The sequence below is a fragment of the Protopterus annectens genome, chromosome 8.part0, assembly GCF_019279795.1.
Source record: "Protopterus annectens isolate FY-2018-M chromosome 8.part0, PAN1.0, whole genome shotgun sequence".
NCBI classification, from domain to species: Eukaryota; Metazoa; Chordata; order Ceratodontiformes; family Protopteridae; genus Protopterus; species Protopterus annectens.
In genome coordinates, this window is record NC_056741.1 from 1,672,608,686 (window position 1) to 1,672,636,516 (window position 27,831).

The window sequence follows — 27,831 nt, forward strand, 5'->3', positions numbered from 1 at the left end:
AAGCCTTTCAGGAAATCAGAACAACTTTTTGTGTCCTATGCTGTAGGAGCTCAAGGGAAGCCAGTTACCAAACAGACAATTTCAAAATGGATAGGCCACTGCATACGGTTTTGTTACTCCTATCATGGAAAATCTGTCCCTACAGGCATCAGATCCCACTCCACCAGGGCCACAGCTACCTCTACAGCCTTCCTCAGAGGAGTTCCTACCAAAGACATTTTGGAGGCAGCCACTTGGAGTTCTGTGCATACCTTCACAAAACACTACCACCTGCCTTTATATTCCAAAGCTAGAGCAGGCTTTGCCACTGCTGTGTTGCAGGGCATTCTGGCTCATCCCAGTTCCACCTAGTGCCTACCACCCTGTGCGTAGCTTTGGGATTCTACCCATCTGTGATTACTGCAGCTGTATGCACGATGAACATAGTACAGATGTCCTTCAAGGATGCATCTGCAGTCCTAACAAATGGGTTGTCCTGCCTCAGGCAGCCCTTCGGTCGTCCGGATTCCAAAGTCTAGGTCTGGCCTCTGCTGATGTCGCACTTCACCCGATGTCATAGCTGCTGTCAATTGGGTATAAAGGCATCAGCCGACGCCATTTTCCTCCATCTTTCTTGCCGCGCGGTGCCCGAAGCAGAAGCTGTTCGCAAGTGCCGGTCGGTCAGATCCAGAGATTTCTACTACCGAAGACTTCTAAAAAGCTAAGTACCCCGTTGGGGACTCTTTCTTGCCTCAGCCGATGTCAGAAAAAGTAAATAATAGTTTAACTTGTGGGAAACAAATACCTCATAAGGATTTCCACTCTTACTGCCTTCCTTGCTTAGGCCCAGACCACGTCGTAGCAGCTTGTCTAGCCTGTGCTTTCTTCAACCGACGGACGCTTAGACGTCGGTCGGAGTTTGCGGAGGAGTTTTTTGGTCCCGCTTTTGCTTACAAAATGCCGTTGGAGACTCCGACTTCACAATTAGCTAAAAAGCTTAAGGAAAAGGACCGACGCTCGCGGTCCGCGGTTTCGGCCGAAACCACGGTTAAGCCAACTGCGAGTGTCTCTGTTTCGGCTGAAACCGAGTCCTCGGTTCTTCCTTCGGCCGAAAGCATACCTCCTACAGCCGAGGCCTCACATAGCATGGCTGAATCTGCTGCTGAAATTTCTCCTGCTGTAGCAGGCACCCAGGATTTATCAGATACTATTCCTTTAGACATATCTACTCCTGCACATGGAGCTGCTAGGCCCCCTGCATCCATGTCTATCAAGGCTTTCTTTAGGGCTAAAGCAGCTAAATCTTCTAAGGCCTTGCCTGCTAAAACCCCCCTCACACAGGCCTAGCTCTAGTTCCCAAATGCTCAGCCTGGCTGAGGATCTCATTTCTTTGATCAGGGGATCCCAACCTCACCCTGACAGGGCCTCTCATCCCCCTCCAGTGAAGAGGCCTAGAGCAGAGCCCCCTGAACCAGTTTCTACGGATTATTCCTCTGATGATTCAGAACACTCAAATCCTCCTGAAGGCCCTTATTCTCCATATGAGGATTCTGACGCAGAAGACTCCATTCCTTCTGCCTCTCCTCCTGAGGAATTTTCTTTTGGGGAAACCTTGCATGCTATGAGGGAGCAGTTTCAATGGCAGGGCCAGGATTTTTCAGATTCTAGGAAACGGCTAAGGACCTTTTTACATTTGCCACAGCATAGGCCTTTAGCCATTCCTCCAGTACTAACAGTTGTGGATGATGCATTCAGTGATGCTTGTACTGCCCCTGACTCTCTTCCCCCGGCCCCTGCTAAGCCCGACAGATACTACAGGGTCCCGGACACACATTATCACTTGTATAAGGCTCCTATTGCAGATCCTGAAACTATTTCTCAGGGCCCCAAAGCTGTAGCAACTGCCAAAAACCCCCTCCCCTCTGATAGAGAATCCACAGCATTAGAGAGATGGGGTAAAAAAGTTTATACTTCTGCTACTCTTTCGGCTAGGGCCTTAAACTGTCAATTCCACATGATTCAGTATCGGGAATTTTTGTTAGATCAGCTAAATAAAAAACTATCCTCTTCTGAACCTATAGACCGTAAGTCCCTTCAGGATTTGGTACATAACACTCAGCAGGTCAGTAATCATTCCTTAAAATGCGGCTATGATGCACTGGAGGCTTCTTTTAGGTCAGCTATGACTGGTACAGTGATCAGAAGGCATGCATGGTTAAAAGAGCAATCCTTACCAGACCATGTAATGTCAAAGCTCCTAGATGCTCCCATGGAAAAACTCAGTTTGTTTGGCTTCCCTGCACAACAAGTGTTAAAGAAGGTGGAAGAAAAAGCAAAATCTGTCCAAACAGTCAAGGATTTCTTACAGGTCCAGCCTCCTAGGTTTAGTAGAAATTGGCCTTCGAAGAATTGGTCCTTTCCAGACACCAACAGAGCACAGAGAGGCAGAAATAGGCGCTCAAGAGGCAGAGGTCAATCCAGAGGTGCCTACAGGGGACGTCAGTGGCAGCCTAACAACCAGAGAAGTACTGCCACAGATCCAGCTACTACCACTCCCACAGGACAGTCACAGTGACTTGGCTCTGATACCGCCTACCAGGGAACAACTGGAAGCACCCTTAGGCGGAAAGCTAGCCTTATTCTCAGTAAACTGGCATTACATTACAGGAGACGAATGGATTTTACAGACAATAGACAAAGGTTACAGGTTTCACTTCCATACTCTACCAAGGAAGAGAGGAATGCCAAACCTACCACCAAACCAAAAAACAAACGCTTTAGGACAAATCAACCACTTACTAAAGATGAGAGCTATAGAAAAGGTACCGGCTATGGAACAAGGGCAAGGATTTTATTCCAGACTTTTCCTGGTACCAAGAAAAGAAAACCAATGGAGACCTATTCTCAACCTGTCCGCTCTGAACACATATCTCATTGTTCCAAAATTCAAAATGCTGACTCTACAGCAACTTCTTCCCATGCTGGGCAAGGAGTCTTGGCTGGTGACTCTAGATCTCAAGGAGGCATACCTGCACGTCCCTATTCGACCAGATTGCAGAAGATACCTCAGATTTCTTGCAGGATCAGAGCATTATCAATTCTCAGCATTGCCTTTTGGCTTATCTACTGCACCCAGAGTATTCACGAAATGCCTGGCATCAGTAATTGCTCATTGCAGGCTTCAGGGAATTCAAATTTATCCATACCTGGACGACTGCCTGATACAAGCGGACAACAAGAACAAATTAATAAAAGATTTGGAAAAGGTTATTCTCCTATTGCAGGCCTTGGGATACACAGTCAACATAAAAAAGTCAAGACTGGTACCATCCCAAAGGATTACATTCTTGGGAGCAGAACTGGACACATCAAATCAAATGGCATTTCTCACAGCAGAAAAGCAAAAACAACTACCACTCTATTTCATGGCATTAACAACGCAGAACCAGCTTACAGCAAGGAAAGTCCTGCAAGCCCTGGGTTACATGGCATCCTGCATAATATTGATCCCACATGCCAGACTACATATGAGGAAGTTGCAATGGTACCTAGGGAATTTATGGTCTCAGCACAAGCACAGCCTAGAAACCCAAATTCCAATAATTCCATGCCTGAAGCAAGAATTCCTGTGGTGGGCTCAGGCCTGTCAGTTGAACAAAGGACTGCCTTTCCACAGCCCTCACCCAAGCCAGACTATCACAATGGACGCCTCAGACCTCGGTTGGGGGGCACACATGGCAGACAAGTGTATACAAGGACTATAGACACAGGACCAGCTGAACCTACACATAAATCAAAAAGAGATGCTGGCAGTGAAACAGGCAATGCAGTCATTCAGACCGTTTCTTCAACAAGGCCATTTGCTGATAAGGACGGACAACACCACAGTAATGTGGTATATCAACAAGCAGGGAGGCACACATTCATATCCTCTATGCCGGATGGCAATGGACCTGTGGAATGTGGCCCTCAACCTCAGCATTCAGCTCCAGGCCATATTTGTGCCAGGAAAAGAAAATATACTAGCAGACACCTTAAGCAGAACTACCACAGATGCCCACGAATGGATGCTGCATCCGGACATCTTCAAATCCATTCCAAAGAAATGGGGGCTACCAGAAATAGACCTGTTCGCATCCCCACACAACCACCAATTGAGAAAATTCTGCACAAGGACATACCACCCACTTGCTTGGAAGGTGGACTCCCTATCCTTCAGTTGGGAAAACCTAACAGCATATGCATTCCCACCTCTTCCTTTGATGCACAAAGTGCTACTAAAGATCAAAGAGGATCACCCAAGGATCATAATGATAGCTCCAGACTGGCCGAGGCAGCATTGGTACCCGCTTCTGAGGAGTATGTCTCGGGCACACGCATGGCCTCTACCTCTAGTTCCTCTGCTGCTAACACAGAACAACTTCAAGATCCTGCATCCAAACTTGAAAACACTGCAGCTAACTGCTTGGAATCTTACATAAAACAAAATAACCCAGATTTATCTCAGAGGGTTAAAGACATTATCCTGGAGGCTCGCAGACCCTCCACAAGGAAGACTTATTCAGCAAAATGGAAAAGATACCTCATTTGGAGTGCAGCAAAAGGAGAAAATGTATCATTGGCAAACATAGCTAACATCCTGGAATATTTAGCAGAGCTTTTCCACAATGGCCTGTCTTACTCCTCTATCAAGATTCATGCATCAGCAATTTCAGCAGAATATAACATGGATCCTCCAGTCTTCTCTCATCCTCTACTCAGGCAGTTTCTGAGAGGAATTAAAAATGTAAAGCCTCCAAGGAAACCACCTTTGCCTACATGGGACCTGAACTTTGTGCTAGAAAAGTTAACACTTCCCCCTTTTGAACCAGCAGCAACAGCAGAGTTACAGTTCTTATCTTGGAAAACTGCTTTCCTGCTTGCAATCACATCAGCAAGAAGGGTTTCTGAATTACAGGCATTAATGGCAGTACAGCCTTTCCTTATCTTCCATCAGGATAGAGTGTCCTTGAGAACTAACCCTACTTTTATGCCAAAGGTGGTCTCCAGGGTATCATTGAACCAAGCAATCCACCTACCAGCATTCTTCCCCAACCCACAGAACAGGGGGGAAAGACTACTGCATACCTTGGATGTACACAGGCAATTGCGCTACTAGCTGGACAGAACCAAAAACAATAGAAAAACTGACCAGCTTCTGGTAGCATACGCAGCAGGAATGGAAGGAAAAGCAATTTCAAAACAGACAATCTCAAAATGGATAGGAAATTGCATTAGATTTTGTTACTCCTTTCATGGAAAGACAACTCCAGAAAACATCAGACCTCACTCCACAAGGGCTACAGCCACTACTACAGCTTTCTTACGAGGAGTGGCTACCAAAGACATTTTAGAGGCTGCTACTTGGAGCTCCGTGCATGCATTTGCCAAGCATTATAATCTGCCTTTATACTCCAGATCCCGAGCAGGTTTTGCCACTGCTGTTTTGCAAGGGATCTTAACTACACCATAATCTTTTTTAGTGCCTCCTCCTCCGGTTTGGCTATGGTATTCTACCCATTTGTTAGGACTGCAGATGCATCCTTGAAGGACATAGTACAGTTTTATACCTACCATAAATGTAGATGTCCGAGAGGTATGCATCTGCAGTCAGGATTACCCACCCTCCTTCCCCTCTGTGGTACTCCTAGGGTATTTGCCCAACTTGTAGCTAGCTGGGGGAATCTGTTATGGTGTATTTGTTTGTATATATGTACATACATGTTTATTTTTGTTTGCTCTCTACAGTTTGGAATCATTTGCATTTATCCAAATTTAGCCTTCCTAGAGGGCACCTGGCATCTGGGGCAAGAAACACTGAGGAAAATGGCGTCGGCTGATGCCTTTATACCCAATTGACAGCAGCTATGACGTCGGGTGAAGTGCGACATCAGCCGAGGCCGACCCAGACTTTGGAATCCGGACGACCGAAGGGCTGCCTGAGGCAGGACAACCCATTTGTTAGGACTGCAGTTGCATACCTGTCGGACATCTACATTTATGGTAGGTACAAAACTGTACTTTTTGTACCTACCATAAATGTAGATGTTCGCGTGCTAATACAGCTGCAGTACAGTTTTCCCTCCCTCCTCCCCATCTTGGTAAAGGCCTAGGGCCTAACCCCTCTTCATACAACCTGATTGGATTATCCTTCTATGGTATATTTGCTTGCAACTACTGATGTTTGATTATATTGCATTGCATGTATTTAAATATAATTTATGTATTGCCTTCCTTCTGGGGGCACCTGACATCTGGGTCAAGAAAGACTGAAGAAAATGGCGTCGGCTGTGTCTTGTATACCCCGGCCTTATTGACGTCAGGAAAGAAAGCGACAACAACCGACGCCGGACCTAGACTTTGGAATTCGGCCGACCGAGGACCCGCCTGCCGGCAGAGAACCCACCTGTGATTACTGCAGCTGTATTAGCACTCGAACATCTACATTTATGGTAGGTACAAAACTGTACTTTCTAGTTTAAGCACTTGGGCTTCAGGCCAGTTATTTTACATTAAGAAGGATTGCGGTCTGCACTCTTGTGGGAGGAGTGGCTGGACTCTGCCCTTCTGAGCAGGGAATTTCTGGTTAGAGGCTTATAGTGCCTGCATATTCTAACTGTTTCTTACTGAAATTGGTACACCTTGTTTGCTGTAGCATAGACTAGATCCAGGCCTGCTGAATCTAGCTTTATTTGTATGCTTGTTGTTTATTTCCCTGAAACGCTAATTCCACCTAAAACGCGGCCTTTTAGCACTTCTGTGGATCCCTAGTGATATCTGTATTGCTTACTGTACTTATTTCCTTGTTTCACTTGAAAGAAAGTTACTGTTTGTCGTTTTTGCATTTGTTACCTGTAACACATTGCATTTAAGTTACCTGGCACTTGCTCACTAAAGCAATTGTATAAGTCAGCTCTAAAAAATTAAAAGCACTACACCCTCACAAACTCCCCTTGAGTACCTTGTTCCCCATTGGCCCTTTTTTCAATTATAAAGGAATTCCCAATACTATTCTAGCATGTCCAAAGGTCAGTTGTCAATCTCCTCTCAGGTCCAGCTGGTGAATCTCGGAATCTTGAGGCAATGTTACAACTGCCTCATGTACACAGACAACCCTCTCCTCCTCCCAACAAATTCCAACACATGTGAGAGATGCAACCATATAGCCAAACTGGAGGCTAAGCTCTCTCAACTCAGTATTGGCGTAACCAGTCAGGAGGAGAAGGAAACCACACTCACTACAATTCCAGTCTCACATAGACCTACCACGACAACAAACGAAACACATAAACACACAAAAACATACTCTAAGGCTCTAAATAAAAATCTGCCTAAGCAGCAGAGACCTCCAAAGCAGACACCCAAGCAACCGCTACCCCAAAACAAAACACGTGCAACACATATCTCACAAAGCCAGTGTGCCGAACAGTCACAGCCCTTAAGGCTAAACACACCTGATACACTTGTAATAGGTGACTCTATCGTCAGGCACACTGACGTCCCGCTCACCAGGCTGAACAAGGTCACGGTGAGCTGCCTGTCAGGCGCTAGGATCCGCCACATAACACAAGCACTCAGGTCACTCCAAGGCAAGTACAAATATGACTCGGTCATTGTCCATGCTGGTGTGAATGACCTGAGACGTACCTCCCTGGACTACATGAAGAGACATAGAGGAGCTCTCTGAGGATGTAGCCCAGGCCGGTATGACCCTGACCTTGAGTAGCATCTTACCCTCACCAAGAATGATGCCACAATATGAAGACACGATGATCAACTTCAACAATTGGCTTAAGTGTTGGTGTCATTCAAAGGGGATCCAATGCCTGTCAGCCTGGGATGACATGCTTGACAAGCCACGATGCTTCACTAGGGACGGCTTGCATCTGTCACCCCTGGGCTTTCGGATATTGGCAAAGGCTCTTGCTACCCCCATAGTGCCTTTTTTAGGCAAGGCTCAAAAGACAAACCCACCTCCATAGGTATCACAGGGGATAAGAAACTAAGAGTAATGCTACTCAACGCCAGAAGTCTAAACCTCAAGATGCACGCACTCTAAACTCTCCTTAGCATGGAGAACATCGATATCTTGCAGTAACAGAAACCTGGTTCAAGGCTCCTGAGAGCACCCCAGCACTACCAGGTTATACCTCATACCATGCTTTTTGGCCCCAAAATTTGGACCGAACCACAAAAGGAGGGGGAGTATCAATATTCGTCAAAGATACCCACACCTCCAGGTTGGTGGCACAGCACGAAGCATCAGAGACTAACCATGTGCAACTAACTGTGGGTAAAACTGCCTTCCAGTTTTATAGCCTGCTACAGACCACCCTCCCAAACACAGGAACCCCACTTGGCCTTCCTGAGAATACTGGAAAATATGAAGGTCTCTCCAAACACCATTATATTGGGTGACTTCAACTACCCAAACATAGACTTGGAGCATTACTCTAGCTCCAACACCCTAGCCCAAAGGTTCCTAGAATTTATAAACTCAAATGCTATGGAACAACTTGTTACCACTCCCACAAGAGGGGAAAACATACTGGACCTGATCATCACCAACATGGGGACACTATGCTCCAGACCAGAAGTGTATCCCTCACTGGTAAGATGAGACCATAAATTAATCTCACTGGATATTCACATCCCGACCCTACCCCCTGCCCAGAAAACCACAGTGAAAAACTTCTCTAAAGCAAATTTCACACGCCTCAAAACCGAGGTGAAATCCTTCAAAGCCCCCGGGCCTGTGGAAAATACGGCCCAGACCGCAGAATCCTTTATAAACACATTCTATGAACACCTTCAGGAATGCATGGATCATGCAATCCCAAATAAAACCAAGACCCAATCCTCCAAAGGCAGACGTCCTGTCTGGTGGACCCCAGCCATAAACAAACTATACAATAGAAGGAGGAAGCTACTACATGATAGAGCAAAATCCCAAAAAGGGAAGGCATCTCTGATCAGTTTTAACAAAAAACTACGGGCACTCATAAAATCGTCTAAGGCCAGCTTCAAGAGAAAAATTGCACAGGACACTAAGGATAATCACAAGGCTTTCTTTAGTTATGTTAGGAACCTTGGTGGGAATTCCCAGATATGCTCAGAATTAGTCCAAAATGACAAAAAATACACCGAGCCCACAGACATTGCCAACATCCTAGCTGATAGGTTCAGTGCAAACTTCTCCCCCCTCTCCCCACCAAAAGGGCAAATATCTATCCCAACAGAGTGCTGCCCCCCTGACATCTCAGATGCTCGGGTAAGAGCCACCCTCTCCAAAGCAAAAAACACAGCATCAATGAGACCAGATGGTGTCCCGGGCTGCGTCCTACATGAACTCCAAGAAGAACTAAACCCAAACATAAAACTACTGTTCAATCGTAGCCTTACTACAGGATATGTACCCAAAGAGTGGCGTACAGTAACAGTAGTCCCTCTCCACAAAGGTGGTGCCTCAACGGATCCTGGAAACTATCTCCCCATAAGCCTGACTAGCTTGGTCTGCAAAGCTATGGAAAGGATCATCATGGACTTCATAAATAAAGATATTGGGGACCTACAGACACTGGATCCTACCCAGTTTGTTTTTGTTAAGGGCAGAATCCTGCCTCTTAAACCTGGTCGATTTCTTTGAAACAGTCACCAAGGCCATTGACGAGGGGAAGGTGGTCCACACAGCCTACCTGGACCTCGCAAAAGCCTTCGCTACAATACCCCACTCGGGCATTATAGATAAGCTCACCAGCTTAAATATAAACCCCTATGTCACTAGATGGATTGCAAACTGGCTCAAGGACAGAACCCACATGGTTAGAATTGCGGGAGCCATCTCAGACTCCAAACCAGTTACAAATTGCGTCCCACAAGGCTCAGTCCTGGGACCTCTCTTGTCCGGTATGTATTTCTCGGCGGTACAGGCCAACACGGAAGGACCGTGGCTGACCAAGTTCGCAGATTACTGCAAACTGGGCGCCATAGTCAACTCTCCAGCCGACACAAGCATCCTCCAAAAGGGCCTCATAGAAACAGACAACTGGTGCCAGAGCCATGGCCTCAAGCTAAACGCCAAAAAGTGTATAGTCATCCCCTTTGGCAAAAACAAAGTGCCCACAAATTACCACATAGGTGGTAATCCATTAAGTATAGAAGAAGTCATTAGGGACCTGGGGACCCAAGTTGATAGCAATCTCTCATTTGACAACCACGTGGCCAAAGTGGTTAGAAAAACATTTTATATAGCCCACCTAATCATGAAGGGATTCACATCTAGATCAGGGGAGGTCATCGTACCTCTTTACTCATCCCTCATCAGGCCCATAATTGAGTACAATCCCCCTTTTGGGATGTACCTTACCAGACACCTGCAGCAAGTGGAAAGACCCCAAAAGTACCTCACCAAGAGGATCAAAGGGCTCAAACAGATGCCATATGCTGCCCGTTTAAAGAAACTCCAGCTCTACTCAGTGGCATATACCACCTGTTCAGAGGCGATCTATGCCTGACGTATAAAGCCATGTCCAACCCGGAATTAATGGACATGCTGCACCTCAGAAAATCCAAATCCCATCGAGCTACGCGCTCAAGAGACTTGAACCTCAGCACTGAAATAAATAGGACATGCTGGAGGGACAGATTTCATAACCCAGAGGCTCCCTTCACTCTGGAATAAAATCCCAGTCCAGGTTAGGCAGAGTCCCACATTGACTCTCTTCAAGAGGAATCTTGATGAGTGGATGGGAGATCGTAGGTTTACCCCGGCTATCACTTCTGTGTCACTGTTAGACAGAGGCACAGTATACTAACCTCAAAAAAAGGAATATCAAAATTAATTTAAAATGGGTGGCGAAAGCCAAACACACTCTGGCTAGGCTTATAAATGCCCTAGGGCAGATAGCCTAGTATGAACCTAAACACAACTGCCCAGATGGCTTATCTCACGCCAGACAAGCCAAGGCAACGGACTCATTACTTTCAAATGATGGCAACAAAAAGACCCAGCTACCTGCAAGAAAAATTCTGCAGGCTTTGGGCTTCATGGCATCCTGCATCCTGATAATTCCATATGCAAGACTGCATATGAGGAAGCTACAATGGTATCTAAAAAGTGTTTGGACTCAGCATTGCCACAGCCTGGAAACAATAATAACTCTTATTCCCTACTTGCAACAGGAGTTTCGATGGTGGGCACTGGCCTGTCACCACAACAAGAGACAGCCTTTCACTTTACCCACTGCCAGGCAGACACTAACAACAGATGCATCGGATTATGCCTGGGGGGCACACATGGCAGAAAATGTATTCGGGGCAAGTGGCCCCATGGACCAAATTCATCTTCACATCAATCAAAAAGAGATGCTAGCTGTACAGAATGCTCTGACAGCCTTCAAGGATCTACTACATCCAGGACAACTACTAGTAAAGACAGGCAACACTACAGTTATGTGGTACATAAACAAGCAAGGGGGCACACATTCCTACCCCCTCTGCAGGCAAGCCATGACTTTGTGGAACACAGCGCTGACCTATCAAGTACATCTCGGGCACAATTCCTGCCAGGAAAGAAAAAATACTTTGGCAGACGAACTAAGCAGAAACCTCATGGACCCTCAAGTGGAAACTAAATTCACAGGTCTTCAGCATGATAACAAGGAAATGGGGATACCCAGTCATAGATCTTTTTGCCTCCCCTCACAACTGCCAACTACAGCGATTCTGCACAGGGACTTATCACTCACAAGCATAGAAAGTGGATGCTCTATCATTCAGCTGGAAAACCCTAACAGTTTATGCCTTTCCACCACTACCTCTCCTTCCCAAGGTGCTCCTAAAAGTCAGACAAGAGAAGCCAAAAATGATTCTGATTGCCCCAGACTGGTCACGCCAGCACTGGCACCCAATCCTAAAGAGCTTGTATCAAGGCCCAGCCTGGACTTCTCAAATTCCTCATCTTCTGACTCAACAAAACAATCCGATCCTGCGCAGCCAACTCAGAGGCTTAAATCTGGCGGCATGGCGAATAATATAGCCACTTAGAACTCACCTCTCTCTAAAGCTGTTATGGATGTCATTTTGGAAGCCAGGAGACTCGGCACCAGGAAATCTTATGCAGAAAAATGGAAGAGATTTTGTGCTTGGAACCAGGCACAAGGACTTGAACCACTTGTTCCAAATATTCCTCAGATTTTACAATACCTAACTGAGATGCTGGACAAGGGTCTATCCTTCTAATCAATTAAGATCCATGCCTCTGCCATTTCAGCTCATTACAATGCGGAACCTACTATTTTCTCTCATCCACTGCTAAGACAGTACCTCAGAGGGGCAAAAAACATAAGACCCCCCCCCCCCCAAGGAGAGCACCGATACCTACATGGGTCCTCAATTTTGTCTTAAAGCTCACACTGCATCCTTTTGAGCCAGCCAATACAGCTGATATAAAATTCTTATCATAGAAAACTGCTCTGCTCCTAGCAATAACTTCAGCAAGAAGAGTCTCAGAGTTACAGGCATTAATGGCAGTGGAACCTTTTATCATTTTTCATCCGGGCAGTGTTTCTCAAGAACAAACCCAACATTTATGCCAAAGGTAGTATCCAGTGTGGCTCTTAACCAAACAATTCATTTGCCAACATTTTATCCAAATCCCTAGAATAAAGGGGAGAGAGTTCTGCACTCTTTGGACATACACAGGCAGCTACGCTTCTACTTGGACAAAACAAAAGCTTTCAAAAAAACTGAGCATCTGTTTGTAGCATATGCTGCAGGACCACAAGGAAAGGCTATCTCAAAGCAGACTGTTACAGAATGGATAGGACACTGTATTCGTTTCTGCTATGCACAGCATGGCAAGTCACATTCTACCAGGGCAGCAGCCATTTCAGCTGCCTTTCTTAGAGGAGTACCAACCAAGGAAATTTAGGAGGCTGCAACTTGGAGTTCAGTGCACACTTTTACCAAGCACTATCATTTACCTTTTTACTCTAAATCCAGAGCAGGCTTTGCCACTGCAGTTCTGCAGGACCTCATAGCCACTCCTAATCCTATTTAGACCCAGCCGCCCTACCTCAGCTTTGGGATTCAATCCAAGTATAATGACTGCAGCAGTGAAACACAATGAACATAGTACAGTTGTGTACCTACCATAAATGTAGATGTTAGTGTATTCACTGTTGCAGTCCAGGTTACCCACCCTCCACCCCCCATCCCCCTTCCTTGCTGGGGACTCATCTATACTTCTCTAGCCTATACAGCTATGTGGTGTATTTGCTTGTAGATGAAGGTATTGTTTTTATTTTACTGTATGTTTTTATAAGCAATATGTATTGCCTACCTTCTTGGGGGCACCTGACATTGGGGGCAAGAAAAACTGAAGAAAGTGGCATCTGCTGCATCTTGTATACCCCTGGCGCACTGACGTCAGGGAAGAGGCGACAGCAATTGACGCCGGACCAGGACTTTGGAATTCAGGCCGACTGCGGGTAGCCCTGCCAGCTGGATAACCCAAGTGTAATGACTGAAACAGTGAATACACTCGAACATCTACATTTATGGTAGGTACACAACTGTACTTTTCCTCCCAGCGCTTTTTGTTGGCAATGCACATCCCCTGGAGATCCAACGTGATAGCAGGCAAACTGAGCAGGGCAATCTTGTTGCCGCACAAGTGGTCCCTCAAGAAAGAGATTGTGGACAGGATTTTCTGCAAATGGGGCCAGCCTTGCTGCAACCTTTTTGCCAGCCACATCAGCACGAAATGCAGAAGCTACTTTGCTCTGATTCCTCCTCCGGGAGAAGCCCCGAGAGATGCACTCGTACACTGTTGGCCCCTGGGTCTCCTCTGTGCATTTCCACCCATCCCGTTGATACCCAGATTTCTACATAAAGCAAAATCTCTGGGAAGGGCCATCATTCTTACATTATAGCCCCTCATTGGCCTCAGCAGATTTGGTTCCCATTTCTTCATCATCTCTTGGAGGATCCATGGATTCTCGACCCATTTCTGGACCTTCTGACACATACGTCGGGGGACCTCCATCCTTCCTTGCAGTCACTGAAGCTGACAGCTTGGCTGCTCCAGTTCCCCTCATAGCCAGGCTTCATAACTTTTCCAGTGAGACAAAACAGATTCTTTTGTCTTCCATAAGCAGTCCACTAGAAAATTATATCTTAGTAAGTGGAAGAGATTTTCCATATGGGCTTCTAAGCAGAACATTGATCCTTATCAAGCCCCTTGCCATCCATACTAGAATCCTTGACTATAATCTTTAATAAAGGAGCGGCAGCCGCAACAGTTAGAGCTCAGTTGGCTGCTATTTCTAACTTTCATCTCGGAACTGACGGGTTAAACATAATGTCCCACAAGTTATCCAAGGTCTTTCTCAAAGGAACTTTTCACATGAGGCCTCCAGTGAAAATTCTTTATTCTTCTTGGATTCCAAACTTTATGCTGTCTCATATAATTCTCCCCCGTTTGAACCAGCATCATCTTGTGATCTCAAACATTTGGGGAAAACCATAATTCTGGTGGCTATTAATTCTGCCCGCAGAGTGTCAGAACTTCGTCTACTCTATCAGCCCATCTTATTTGATTTTCCATGCTGATAGAGTATCTCTTAGGACAAACCCCTCCTTTTTGCCCAAAGTTTGTTCAGAATCTAATATCAACCAAGTCATAGAGTTACCAGTTTTCTTCCCTGTAACCATTCCAATAAATTGGAGTATATGCTGCACAAACTTGATGTTGACAGACAGCTCAGATTTTATTTGGGCAGAACAAAAGATATCAGGAAATCACACCAGCTTTTGTCATTCTCCGAAGTCAGAAAAGGTAGACCAGTGGCTAAAACAACTCTTTCAAAATTGCTATCTGATTGTATTACCTTTATTTATTCAGCTGCTAATATGCCTTTACAACACAAGATTAAAGCTCACTCATTCAGAGCAGTTTACTACATCTTCTGCGTTCCAAGCCAAATTGTCCCTTGATAACATTTGTGCTGCAGCCACTTTGTCTAAACCTCATACTTTTATCACTCATTACAAAGTTGATAAGGCCTCCAGGGACAGGGCTTCCTTTGGGTCTATGGTTCTGAAGAATGTACTCCCGTGAGCCACCCGAGATTGATGGTGCTACTGACGCTACCCATCAGTAAAGAATGAAAGGTGAGATTGAACAACTTCACATTAAGAAGTTATGTACTCACCATAACGTTCCATGTGAGTTTTTCATCTCACCTTCATTCTTGCGTCCCTCCCTCCTTCCACCTCCTGGGTGATAGTTGACCTAGAGCTTGGTCTCATCCTGGTTGCTCAATTCTTCCTCCTCTCCTTGGGAGGATAGCTCAGTTTTATGGTTATAGTACATGCAGCAAACAAGATCTGAGGTAATTCTCCGTGCATCAAGGGATAAGGGGCTTGGCCTCGAGCTACTGGTAAACCTCAAGCTTTGCAAACGTCCATACAGGAAACGATGGATCGGCTCTGAACCCATCAGTAAAGAATGAAGGCGAGTTGAACAACTCAAATGGAACGTTATGGTGAGTACATAACTTCTTATTTGTCTGTTACAAATAATAAGAAGGCTTGGGGTTTCATTTAGATGCTTTAATATACTGAAACACATCAGGATGGATAGGATCATCTCTAAATATGAGCGAATAAACTAACAAACAGAGCTTATATACATACATACATGTTCACATCTTAACAGCCGACTACAAAATGGCAGTCTTACATGCACGTGCTTAGTATTTATACACTTGTGCAAGCCCTTGGATAGATTCTTAAAGGTATATACGCATGAATATGGATCTACAGTAACTAAAAAAATAAATAAATAAATGGACCCAACATTTGCAGCTTCTGGGTTTTCCGATTGTTTTCAGATGTCTTGATACCAACTCGGGGGACAGAGAAGGATCTCTCATTCACTTCTGAGGAAGCCTCATTTGGTGACCTGTTGATCCTTTCTGTCCAGATGAGGCAGTATGCTTTGAAGCTTATAGTTCAGCTCTGTCTACTTCCTGATTCCTGGGTGGTGCCTCCAGCTGATAGGCTTACCAGTTAGGTCATGTGAGGAACCCCTTACCTGTGAAGCAGTCGCTTATAATGCTGACAGAATACTTTACCCCCCCCCCCCCCCAAAAGGAATAGCTGCACTTGGCAAAGCTCTCTTTAGGTGACACGTGGTAGCAGATGCCAAGTGAGAGCTGTCTGAAGAGAGAGCCTCTATTCATCCCCCCCCCCCCCGACAGAGTCGAGGGCGATGGGTAGATTAGGGAAGCGAGTGTATTGTTTGGGCACACAGTTAGTGTGGTTTGATCACGAGGATTTCACCCTCATGATCAAACAAACCCATCTGTGTATAAATCCAACATTATCTGCACTCAGAAGTGGGTTGCATTATACGATAATGTTATTTAAAGAAGTAATTTAACTTTTTTGTATAATTGCACTGTAATGTTCCTCTGTGTTCCTTGTTTGCTGATGTACTGTACGTGCATATGGGATTTAAGTTCTCACTGTTGCACAGTATATCAGTGCTGTTCAAGAGAAGAAATTGAGAAAAGAGAATCTCCATTGCTGTTTTTTTTTCTTGCTGTGTTAAGGCAAAAAACCTGGTCACTTCCTTTTCTAAGGCAAGTCTAAGTAAAGAGAATTTACAGAGATGAAGTGAAGTCATTCTTATATTTAAAAAAATGAGAGTTGTAGATCTGGAAGAAGTTGCTTGCTTTTATTAACCACTTTTTAGAAATCCCAACAATCTTTTGAATTACAAAATAATAGCAGATTGGTTTTCTTTTTTAACAAATGTAAAGTTCTCATACTTGATAGATAAATTGCTTTTAACTCCTTATCAAATATGCATAAAGAACAATCTTCCCACTGGGTACTCCATGTTTTAATGTAATATTGAGATTTCCAAAACCATGAATTTTGGGTACGTGTATGTGTTAGCTTTATGTTTAAAAAGAATTGACAGTGTCAAGTAAGTGAACATTTAGCTACATTAACTTACATATTACTAATTTTAGAATCCTATAACTGTATTCGTCTGTGATAGATTCTGTACAGTGTATAATATGATTCTGAATTAAATTAGTAAGATATTCTATTTCTAATGGCAAATGTGATCGTGGAAAACATGCATCTGCTATTTTAAATTGATATCAAGTTCTAAATGTTTTGGAGAATATGATTTTAGGAAAAAAGTCTAATTTTACTATTGGCTGCACTAGTTAATATAAGAATGGTCTCAACAAGCAGGTAAGAAGTCACATGGAAACAGCTTGCTTTGTTGCAGTGCTTGAGTGTATTTTACTCGAATTTTTTTTATTTTGAGAGAGAGCAGCTTGACTGAGAAGAATAGCATGGTGGATTGTTAGTTTTCTATTGTTTATATATATATATATATATATATATATATATATATATATATGTATATAATTTTTGCATTCTATTCATCTGCTTTTACTGTATTTGTGTTTCTTTCTACTTTATTAGTAGTGGCATTGACTACAAGTCTGATCTGAGATATAGAACAATAAGTATCCTTTTCTGTGCATTTAAAGATTTTTTTTTTTATTGTATCTGCTTTATTTTCTGAAAAAAAATATGCTTGTTTCCCACCTTTCTAAGCTAGTATAGTCCAGTTTTCAGGTTAAGTGCTGAATTCAGGGCTGTGTTACAAATCTCTGTTTGCCCCATACCTTACTTGGATAGAAGGAAGTTTATCTGCTCACCTGAGAGAGAGGGGAACTTTGAGCGGCCTATTTGTCTCTGAAGGAGTGGTTTCAGCCCAGAAATTAGTAGTTTATTGGCCATTTTGGGCTAATTTCTAGCTCTTTCATTTCCCTGCTGTAAATACCGCATTTGCCCGGTTTTGCACGCCAGGCAGCACCGGTTAGCTAGGGTATAACTATTCCCAGCTCCACAAAGTCTCATCTTCAATTTTTCCCTTGGAACTAGACAAACTTTCAACTTAAGCTATTCAACCTTTCCAGCCATTCAGTACAACAGTACACTGTACCATTCCAGGCATGTCCAAAGGGCAGTTTCAGGCGTACTCTCCAGTCCTGCTGGTGAATCTGGGCATTTTGAGGCAATGTTACAACTGCCTCATGTACACAGACAACCTCCTACCACCAAACACTAATACATGTGAGAGATGCAATTATACAGCCAAACTGGAGGCTAAGCTCTCTCAACCCAAGGCTGGATCAGACATTCAAGAGGAGAAGGGAAATACTTACGTCACACCACCAGACTCTCATAGACCCATTAAACCAGCACCGGCAAAAAACACACATAAATACACAAAAACATACTCAGGATCTAAATAAAAGTCTGCAAAAGCAACAGAGACCTCCAAGCAACCTCCACTCCCAACACAAATCATGAAACACATACTTCACAAAACCAGTGTGCCATGCAGTCACAGCCCTTAAGGCAAAATAACATACCAAACATACTAGTAATAGGTGACTATAGTCAGGAACACTGACATCCCACTCACTAGGCTGAATAAGGAGAAGGTTACTGTTAGCTTCCTGTCGGGTGCCAGGATCCGCCACATAACACAAGCACTCAGGTCACTCCAGAACAATTACAAATACGACTCTGTCATTGTCCATGTTGGTGTGAATGACCTGAGCCATACCTTGCCTGGACTACATGAAAAGAGACATGGAAGAGCTCTCTGATCTTGTAGCCCAGGCTGGTATGACCCTGACCCTGAGTAGCATCCTGCCCTCACCAAGAATGATACCAGAGTATAAAGAAAAAATTATCAATTTCAACAATTGGCTAAGTTTTTGGTGTCATTTAAAGGGGATCCAGTGTCTGTCCGCCTGGGATGACATGCTCGACAAGCCACGCTGCTTCGCTAGAGACGGCTTGCACCTATCACCCTTAGGCTTTCGAATACTGGCCAAGGCTCTTGCCATCCCCATAGTGCCTTTTTTAGGCAAGGCTGAAAAGACAAACCCACCGCCATAAATAGCACAAGTAACAAAAAACTGTGGGTAATGCTACTCAGTGCCAGAAGTCTAAACCTCAAAATGCATGCACTCAAGGCACTCCTCAGTATGGAGAAAATTGATATATGTGCAGTAACAGAAACCTGGTTTAAGGCTCCAGAGAGCACTCCAGCACTATCAGGCTACATATACATTTTGGCCACAGAACCCGGACCGAAATACAAAAGGCCGGGGCGTATCCATATTCATCAAGGATACCCACACCTCCAGGTTAGTGGCACAGCGCGATGCTTCAGAGATCATCCACATGCAGCTAACAACGGGCAAAATTGCAATTCAAATTGTAGCTTGCTATAGATCACCCACCATGTCCCAGGACCCCCATTCTGCATTTCTGGAAACACTGGGAAATAGAAAGGTCCTACCAAACACCCTAATATTGGGTGAGTTCAATTACCCAAACATTAATTGGGAGAACTACTCAAGTACGAACTCCCTTGCCCAACATTTTTTAGAATTTATAAACTCAAACGCCCTGGATCAACTGGTCAACACTCCTACCAGAGGTGAAAACATATTGGACCTTGTCATCACCAACATGGGTGACCAGTGCTCCACACCGGAGGTCAACCTTTCACTGGTTAGATCTGACCATAAACAAATCACTTTGGATATCCACATTCCGCCCCCACCCCCAGACAAGGAAACCACCGTGAAAAACTTTTCGAAAGCAAACTTCACGTTACTTAAGACCGAGGTGGAAAGTTTCAAAGCCCCCATGCTAAAGGATAACATTGTCCAAGCTGCAAAATCCTTTACTAATGCATTCTACGGGCACCTACAAGAATGCATGGATCGTGCTCTTTCAAGCAAAACCAAGACTCACTCCTCCAAGAAAAGGAAACCAGTCTGGTGGGCTCCTGCTATAAACAAGCTATAGGAGGAGGAAACTAGTCCAGAAGAGTAAAATCCCAAGAAGGGAAGACATCCCTGATCAGTGTCCGCAAGAAACGACGATGCCTCATAAAATCATCCAAGGCGAGTTTTGAATGAAAAATTGCTAAGGACTCCAAAGATAACCACAAGGCATTCTTTAGCTATGTCAAGAATCTAAGTGGCAATGCTTAGATCTGCTCGGAGTTGGTGCAGAATGGTACGAAATATACTGAACCGACCGATATTGCCACCATCCTGACAGACAGGTTCAGCACAAACTTCACCCCCTCTCACCACCAAAAGAGCCCATAACCATACCAGAAGAATGTAGACCTCCTGAAATCACAGACACTCAAGTTAAAACAGCCTTCTCCAAAGCCAAAAACACAGCATCAATGGGACCGGACAGTGTCCCAGGCTGCGTCCTACACGAGTTCAAAGATGAACTAATCCCTCACCTAAACACACTTTTCAAACTCCGCCTCTCCACAGGTTATGTACCTATAGAGTGGTGCACAGCAGTGGTTATTCCGCTCCACAAAGGTGGAGCCACAACAGACCCTGGGAACTATCGCCCTATAAGCCTGACTAGCTTGGTCTGCAAGGCTATGGAGCGCATCATCATGGAACTCATTAACAGAGACATTGGGAACCTCCAAACACTGGACCCTACCCTATTCGGCTTTAAGGGCAGATCATGCCTCCTAAACCTGGCGGAATTCTTTGAGATAGTTACCAAGGCTATAGCCGAGGGAAAGGTGGTGTACACAGCCTACCTAGACCTCGCAAAGGCCTTTGACACCATTCCCCGTTCTGGTATTATAGACAATCTCACCAATCTGAAAATAAAACCTTGCCTCACAAGATGGGTTGACAACTGGCTCATGAACAGAACCCACATGGTAAGAGTTGCGTGAGCTAGGTCTGACTCTAAACAGTTTACAAGTGGCGTTCCCCAGGGCTCAGTCCTAGGACCCCTCCTGTTCGGCATATACTTCTCAGAGGTACAGGCAAGCACAGGAGGACTACGGCTGACCAAGTTCGCAGACGACTGCAAACTAAGGGTATAATTGAGACTCTGGCTGACACAGACATCCTCCAAAAGGGTCTCACTGAGACGGACACCTGGTGTCAAAATCATGGCCTCAAGCTAAATGCCAAAAAGTGTATAGTCATCCCCTTTGGAAAAAACAAAGTACCCACAAACTACCACATAGGTGGTAGTCCCCTAAATACGGAAGATGTAATAAGGAATCTGGGGACCCAAGTAGATAGTAATCTCACCTTTGATAATCACATTGCCAAAGTGGTTAGAAAATCCTTCTACGTGGCACACCTTATCACAAAAGGGTTCGCATCCAGATCAAAAGAGGTCATTGTCCCCCTCTACCCATCGCTCATCAGACCCATCATAGAGTACAACGCCCCATTTCGGATGCATCGTACAAGGCACCTGCAACAGCTGGAAAGACCACAGAAGTACCTCACCAAGAGGATCACTGGCCTCAAACAGATGCCCTATGCAGCTCGACTGAAGAAACTCAAGCTGTACTCAGTTGCATACCACCTACTCAGAGGTGATCTCTGCCTGACATACAAGGCCATGTCCAACCCAGAACTGATGGACATGCTCCACCTAAAGAAAAGCTTATCCCCTTGAGCCACACACTCTAGGGATCTAAACCTCACCACAACAATAAATAGGACGTGCTGGAGGGATAGATTCCTGTCACAGAGACTTCCTATGCTTTGGAACAAGATTCCAATCTGTATTAGGCAGCGCTCCTCACTAACACTCTTCAAGAGAAACCTTGACAAGTGGATGGGAAACCGAAAGTTTACCCTGGGGAGCACTTCAGTGGCTCTGCTGGACAGAGGCACAGTGAACTAATCTAAGGGGGTGGCGAAAGCCAACACATTCTGGCTAGGCTTATAAATGCCTTCGGGCAGATAGCCTAGTACCTACTTGTGAACCTATGATAATGTCTCTATACTATGGGCTGGGAGAGAATGCCTGGGTAGTAGCTATTGAAGTAGTGTTGAACTTTTAATGCCGTCCATTCTCTGTTTCAGGCTGGTTGGATTGGTAGGTGTGGCCCTGTGAGTAAGCTGAGTAATTTGACATAGAAAATATAGAATAAGGAGCTTGACAGGGCTAGTAAACACTAGGAGTGCTATGGCTGTAAAAGCTAACATAACTACATTATTATTTTTATTTACCTGAAGTGTTGTGTAATATGTATAGCTTGCTAACGAAAATTTAATAAATGTTTTGTCTTTCAACAGTCAGATACACCAGGGAGTGAAAAAAAGAAAGGCCCAGCCTTCAGACCTGAAGTAAGTATAATTTGAATTCCTTTCAAAGAGAATATACACTTAATACATTCATAGTAAAGTAGATTGTTGGTAACAATGTTGTATTAAGTCATAAAATTATGATTAGTGTGAGCAGTTTTGGCTTCACCGTATTATTTACATTCAGGAAACCTAGACATATTTATGAACTTTGCCAAAATGTATTTATTAATTGTTCTGTTTCTGATCTGGTTCTGGTGGCTAGCCCTCTCCTCAGCTTATGACTGCACATATGAACTTGAATCAGTTCATCATAATTCTTTACTGCATTTGTTGTCAGTATGATATAACATCAAGGGCCATTCTTCATAACTTCTTGCTTTGGGTTCATCTTCTCACTAGTCACCGTGGCAGCAAAAGTCTTAGAACGTCCACATTTTGGAACATTCTAATGTTCATACTGGTGCAAACTGCGATGGCTTACTGGCTATATAGGCATGTGAAATCTTAGAGCACTTCATTTGTTTTTTGCTGTTCACACCATTTGGACAATGAGCCTTGCTGTCATCTGTGAATTTCTGCATTCTTATGCCTAAACAGCAAAACAGATGTCAACATAACCATTAGATTACAAGACCAGCACCCACCAGTGTTTTAGAGAGGAGCACAGTGTGTAAAAACTACTGTGTGTGACAGATGTTTAATCCTGGCACATAGAGATTCTGTAAGAAGCTTTGGACCTACATTGCACTCAAAAAGTAAAGTTCATTTTGCTGACATTTACAGTTATGGTGCTTTATGCAGCACACTGGATCCACCCCTGCAAAAAAAAGCATTCAGAGGTCAGGAGCAAGTTGAGGCCTTGCCCTCTTAAATGCAAGTAGGTGCTGAACTCATAGTTGTTGCCAGGAATCGAGCCTACAGCATTTCTCTGCTTCAGTGGAGGACAAGGTTAAGCTCCAGTTCAGGGATTCCTAACGCCACTCAGCCATTGTTAATCAGATGTAGCCAGACGTCAGCTGTCCTGATCCCTGAGAGTGGTATCTGGCGTTGTCCAAGCAGTAATCTAATTTTATTTATCCATTGACTATGCTTAGTCTCACTAGGCCGGTGGCCTCATTTCTGGGGAGACTTGAGGTGGTATTTGTACTGTTAGGGCAAATTTGGCCAAAGTGTCTGGAAATCTATCCTACTCTTTTCATTAGGTGCCGTGAGATCTTTTACATTCACTTGAGCTACCACCAACTCAAGCAAGTTGGACCTCAGTTTAACCCCTTACTGAAGGAAGACAGTCAGGAGTGCAGCACCTCCTTAATGTACTGGCAGTAGAACCCACATCCTTCTGTTCTTCCATTGTCAGTGGTGAGTGAGCTACCTTTTTGTGCCACTGACACTGCTAATGCGTCAGCTAATTTAATGAGGATAAAGGACTCTTTTGCATGTCCTCCTGGTTTGGAGTCTGTGTCTTACATCACCCAAATGATTTATATCTGGTGGGAGCTTGAATTACTGGTGCAGGATCACATCCTTGGGGAGTGCATCCTTAAGCCTTCACCAGAACTTTAATCTTTCTGTCCAGTACATGCTGTCATGTTATGACAGTACTATGCACGGACTTACCCCATCAGATTGCAAGGTGACTGGATTCTTTTAAACATAGTTTCTGTGAGGAATCAGAGAACCTTAAGGCTATTGGTTCTGAGACAGGCAAAAGTAACGAGTCTACCTTGATCATTCTGCTTCCTTTCTGGTTTGACACATCCTTTAGAAAGGCCCTCATACTGATTAGGAGGAGGACTGTCCTTGAGCTCCTCTTCCATCACTCCAGAAATGTCATGCAGAGTTTTTGTTGGAGGTTGGATTTATATCCACCCCAGTACGGACATGTATTAAAGATGCTACCTGAGCAGCTTGGATACATGCTTGACTGTGTGTGTGTTTGGTCACCAAAAGGGCAAGTATCCTTTACAACCTCACAGCTCAGTGAGTAGAGCGGTTAGCCAAGCTTCCCATTGATAACTTTTTGATTTTTATTTTTAAAGGAGAAGCGCACCCACAGACAAAAAAAAAAAAAAAAAAAAGTTTATTCCATCATGGTTTGTTGTTTCCTACATTTTAGCACCACTCTGGGACTGTTTACAGGTTTTTAAATATTTTTATACATAATTTCTGAGACTGACCACATGAGGTCTGGCATCTTGAAATAATTCCGATAGTTTATTCTGACTCTAGGTATCCCACAATGCAATACTTGTCTGTAAAAAAAATTACATCACGTAGGCCTCTTTCTTCGTAAAGCTTCTGTCACTGCATTGAATTTACATGCATACACTGCCATCGTTCCATCAGTTAGTTTTAAGTAACATTTCATGCCATTCAATGACTACTTAAAACACAAACAGTGCAAATGCCACAGAACAGACTTTCAAAGTGCTTTTTACTGCTGTTTCTTTTTAGAATGGCTAAATTGCAGTCTTTCGTGAAGCCTGAATTGTACTAGTTTGACTCATTTCCCATCCTCCTTCACACCTAACTTCCCTAGCTGTCAAAGTGCCAAGGGTAATTTTAGCTGTTACCTGCTGTGAGTGACAACTCACAGCTGGAGACTTGACTTGTGTACTGTTTCCTTGTTCTAGCCTTTACTTCCTGTATTGGTAGGATTAGAACCAGGTAGCTGTGACAAATCAGTATGGGTGGGATTTTAGGACGGTCGTGGTGATGTCAGTTTGAGGAGGGAATTGGCCAAAAAACTATCTGTATTCATTAGCCTAGATGACATTAATGAATTGGAGACAGCAACAACTTTTTCCAGGGCAGGATAAAAGTTTTTTGAAAGTGAAACTACCACAATATAGTAAGGTACTGTTCTAGTGGAGAGAAACAGTTGATTTAAAATATTGTAAATACTGTATTGTTTATTCATAGTAGGGACAGTAAATAGGGGAAAAAAGAACAGAGAAGTTGAGCCTTTAATAGAATCACATTGTTGTTCTTTAAGTGTAGGGTGTGGAAACAGTGGCAGTTTGCCATCTTGTTGTCCTGACTTGGGAGTTCAAAGATTTGGTAATGTGTAGCAAAAGAATAATAATAGCTGGGGACTTAAATTTATCAGAAACAGACTGGAATAATATTGTTGTAACAACATTAGTAAGAAAATTATTCATAGGTTCATAGGTTCATACTAGGCTATCTGCCCGAGGGCATTTACAAGCCTAGCCCATAGTTTTGTGGCTTACGCCACCCCTTTAGTTTGGAGAAACTATGCCCATTATTTTGCTGTGCCTCTGTCGAGCAGTGACACTGAGGTAACCCCTGGGGTATATCTGCGATCTCCCATCCATTGGTCAAGATTCCTCTTGAACAAGGCCAGCGAGGTGCTCTGCCTCACATATACCGGGATTTTGTTCCACAGCATAGGGAGTCTTTGGGTGATGAATCTATCCCTCCAGCACATCCTATTAATAACCGTGTCGAGGTTTAAGTCTCCCGCCCTTGTGGCTCTGAGGGATCTAGATTTTTTGAGGTGAAGCATGTTCATCAAATCTGGGTTTGACATGGCCTTGTATGTCAGGCACAGGTCACCTCTGAGCAAGCGGTAAGCAACTGAATAGAGCTGGAGTTCTTTCAGTCTGGCAGCATAAGACAGATTTTTGAGACCCTTTATCCTTTTGGTGAGGAACTTTTGTGGCCTCTTCAGCTGCTGCAAGTGTCGGGTCAGATACATTCCAAATGGGGCATTGTACTCAATCATTGGTCTGATAAGTGATGAGTATAGGGAGACTATGACCTCCCTTGATCTAGATGTGAATCCCTTCATGATAAGGTGGGCAATGTAGAAGGTCTTCCTAACTACTTTAGCAATATGAGTGTCGAATGAAAGGCTACTGTCAACCTGGGTCCCCAGGTCCCTGATAACTTCTTCTGTGATCAGTGGATTGCCACCTATATGGTAGCTAGGGGTAACCTTGTTTTTCCCGAAGGGTATGACTATGCATTTCTTGGCATTTAACTTTAGGCCATGGCTCTGGCACCAGTCATTCGTTTCTGTGAGACCCTTCTGAAGGATATCTGTGTCAGATGTGTTTTCGACTACGGCGCCCAGTTTGCAGTCATCTGCAAACTTTGTCAGCCATAACCCTCCTGTGTTTGCTTGTACTTCAGAAAAGTAGATGCCAAACAAGAGTGGGCCCAGGACTGAGCCCTGTGGGACACCACTTGTGACAGGCTTTGAGTGTGACATGGCGCCAGCAACTCTGACCCTGTGGGTTCTGTCACTCAGCCAGTTTGCAACCCATCTTGTAATGTATGGGTTTACATTTAAGTTGATGAGTTTTTCAATGATACCCGAGTGGGGTATTGTATCGAAAGCCTTCGCCAGGTCTAGGTAGGCTGTATGGACTGCCTTCCCCTCGTCAATGGCCTTGGTGACTGTTTCGAAAAAGTCAACCAAGTTTAAAAGGCATGATCTGCCTTTGACAAAGCCAAACTGGGTTGGATCCAAAGTCTGCAAATTCCCTATGTCTTTATTTATGAGATCCATTATGATCCTCTCCATGGCTTTGCAGATAAGGCTTGTCAAGTTAATGGGACGGTAATTTCCAGGGTCGGTGGAGGCACCGCCTTTGTGAAGTGGGACCACAGTCGCTGTGCGCCACTCCCTGGGTATGTATCCGGAGGTGAGACTAAGATTAAACAGCTGTCCTAACTGCGGGTTTAATTCCTCGTTGAGTTCGTGGAGCACACAGCCGGGGACACCATCAGGTCCCATGGATGCTGTGTTCTTTGCCTTGGAGAGAGCAGTTCTCACCTGGGCGTTAGACATGTTTGGGGGGCTACAATCATTTGGTATAGATATCTCTCCTTTTGGGGGGGAGGGGGGGAAGTTTGCACTGATCCTGTCAGCCAGTATATTGGCAATGTCTGTAGGATCAGTAATCTTCACATCATTTTGCACTAATTCTGAGCGTATCTGGGAGTTTCCTCCTAGGTTTCTGACATAGCTAAAGAAAGCCTTATGGTTGTCTTTAGAGTCCTTAGCTATTTTTCTCTCAAAATTAGCTTTGGATGTTTTTATGAGCTCTTAGCTTTTTACTTATATTGATCAGCGGTGTCTTACCTTTTAAGGATTTTGCTCTATCTTGTAGTAGCTTTCTCCTTTTGTTGTAGAGTTTGTTTATGGCTGGGGTCCACCAGACTGGACGCTTGCCTTTGGTACAAAGAGTCTTTGTTTTGCTTGGGATTGCCTGATCCATGCAGCCCTGCAGGTGCTGGTAGAAGGCATTTGTAAGTGATTCAGCGGTTTGAGTAATGTTTACCGCCTCGGGGCCTTAAAGGAGTCCACACTAGTCTTTAGAAGTGTGAAGTCGGCTTTCGAGAAGTTCTTTACTGTGGTCTTTTTATTTGGTGGGGCGGATGAGGACCTCCAGCGAGATTAGTTTGTGATCTGATCTCACCAGTGAGGGGTATACTTCCGGTGTTGAACATTGTGCTCCCATGTTCGTGATGATGAGATCAAGTATGTTTTCTCCTGTTGTGGGGATGGTGACTAGTTGTTCCATGGCATTTGAGTTTATGAATTCCAGGAACTTTTGGG

At 44.3% G+C, this 27,831-nt stretch overlaps 1 protein-coding gene across 1 annotated transcript in view; it reads left to right on the forward strand.

Annotated features, from left to right (window-relative positions):
* Nucleotides 1–27,831, forward strand: part of LOC122809594 (exosome component 10-like) — a 1,034,611-nt gene that overhangs the window by 190,137 nt on the left and 816,643 nt on the right. Inside the window, exon 5 of the mRNA XM_044081202.1 lies at nucleotides 22,230–22,280. Coding sequence (XP_043937137.1) covers nucleotides 22,230–22,280 — 51 coding nt within the window. The remainder of the gene's footprint in view (nucleotides 1–22,229; nucleotides 22,281–27,831) is intronic.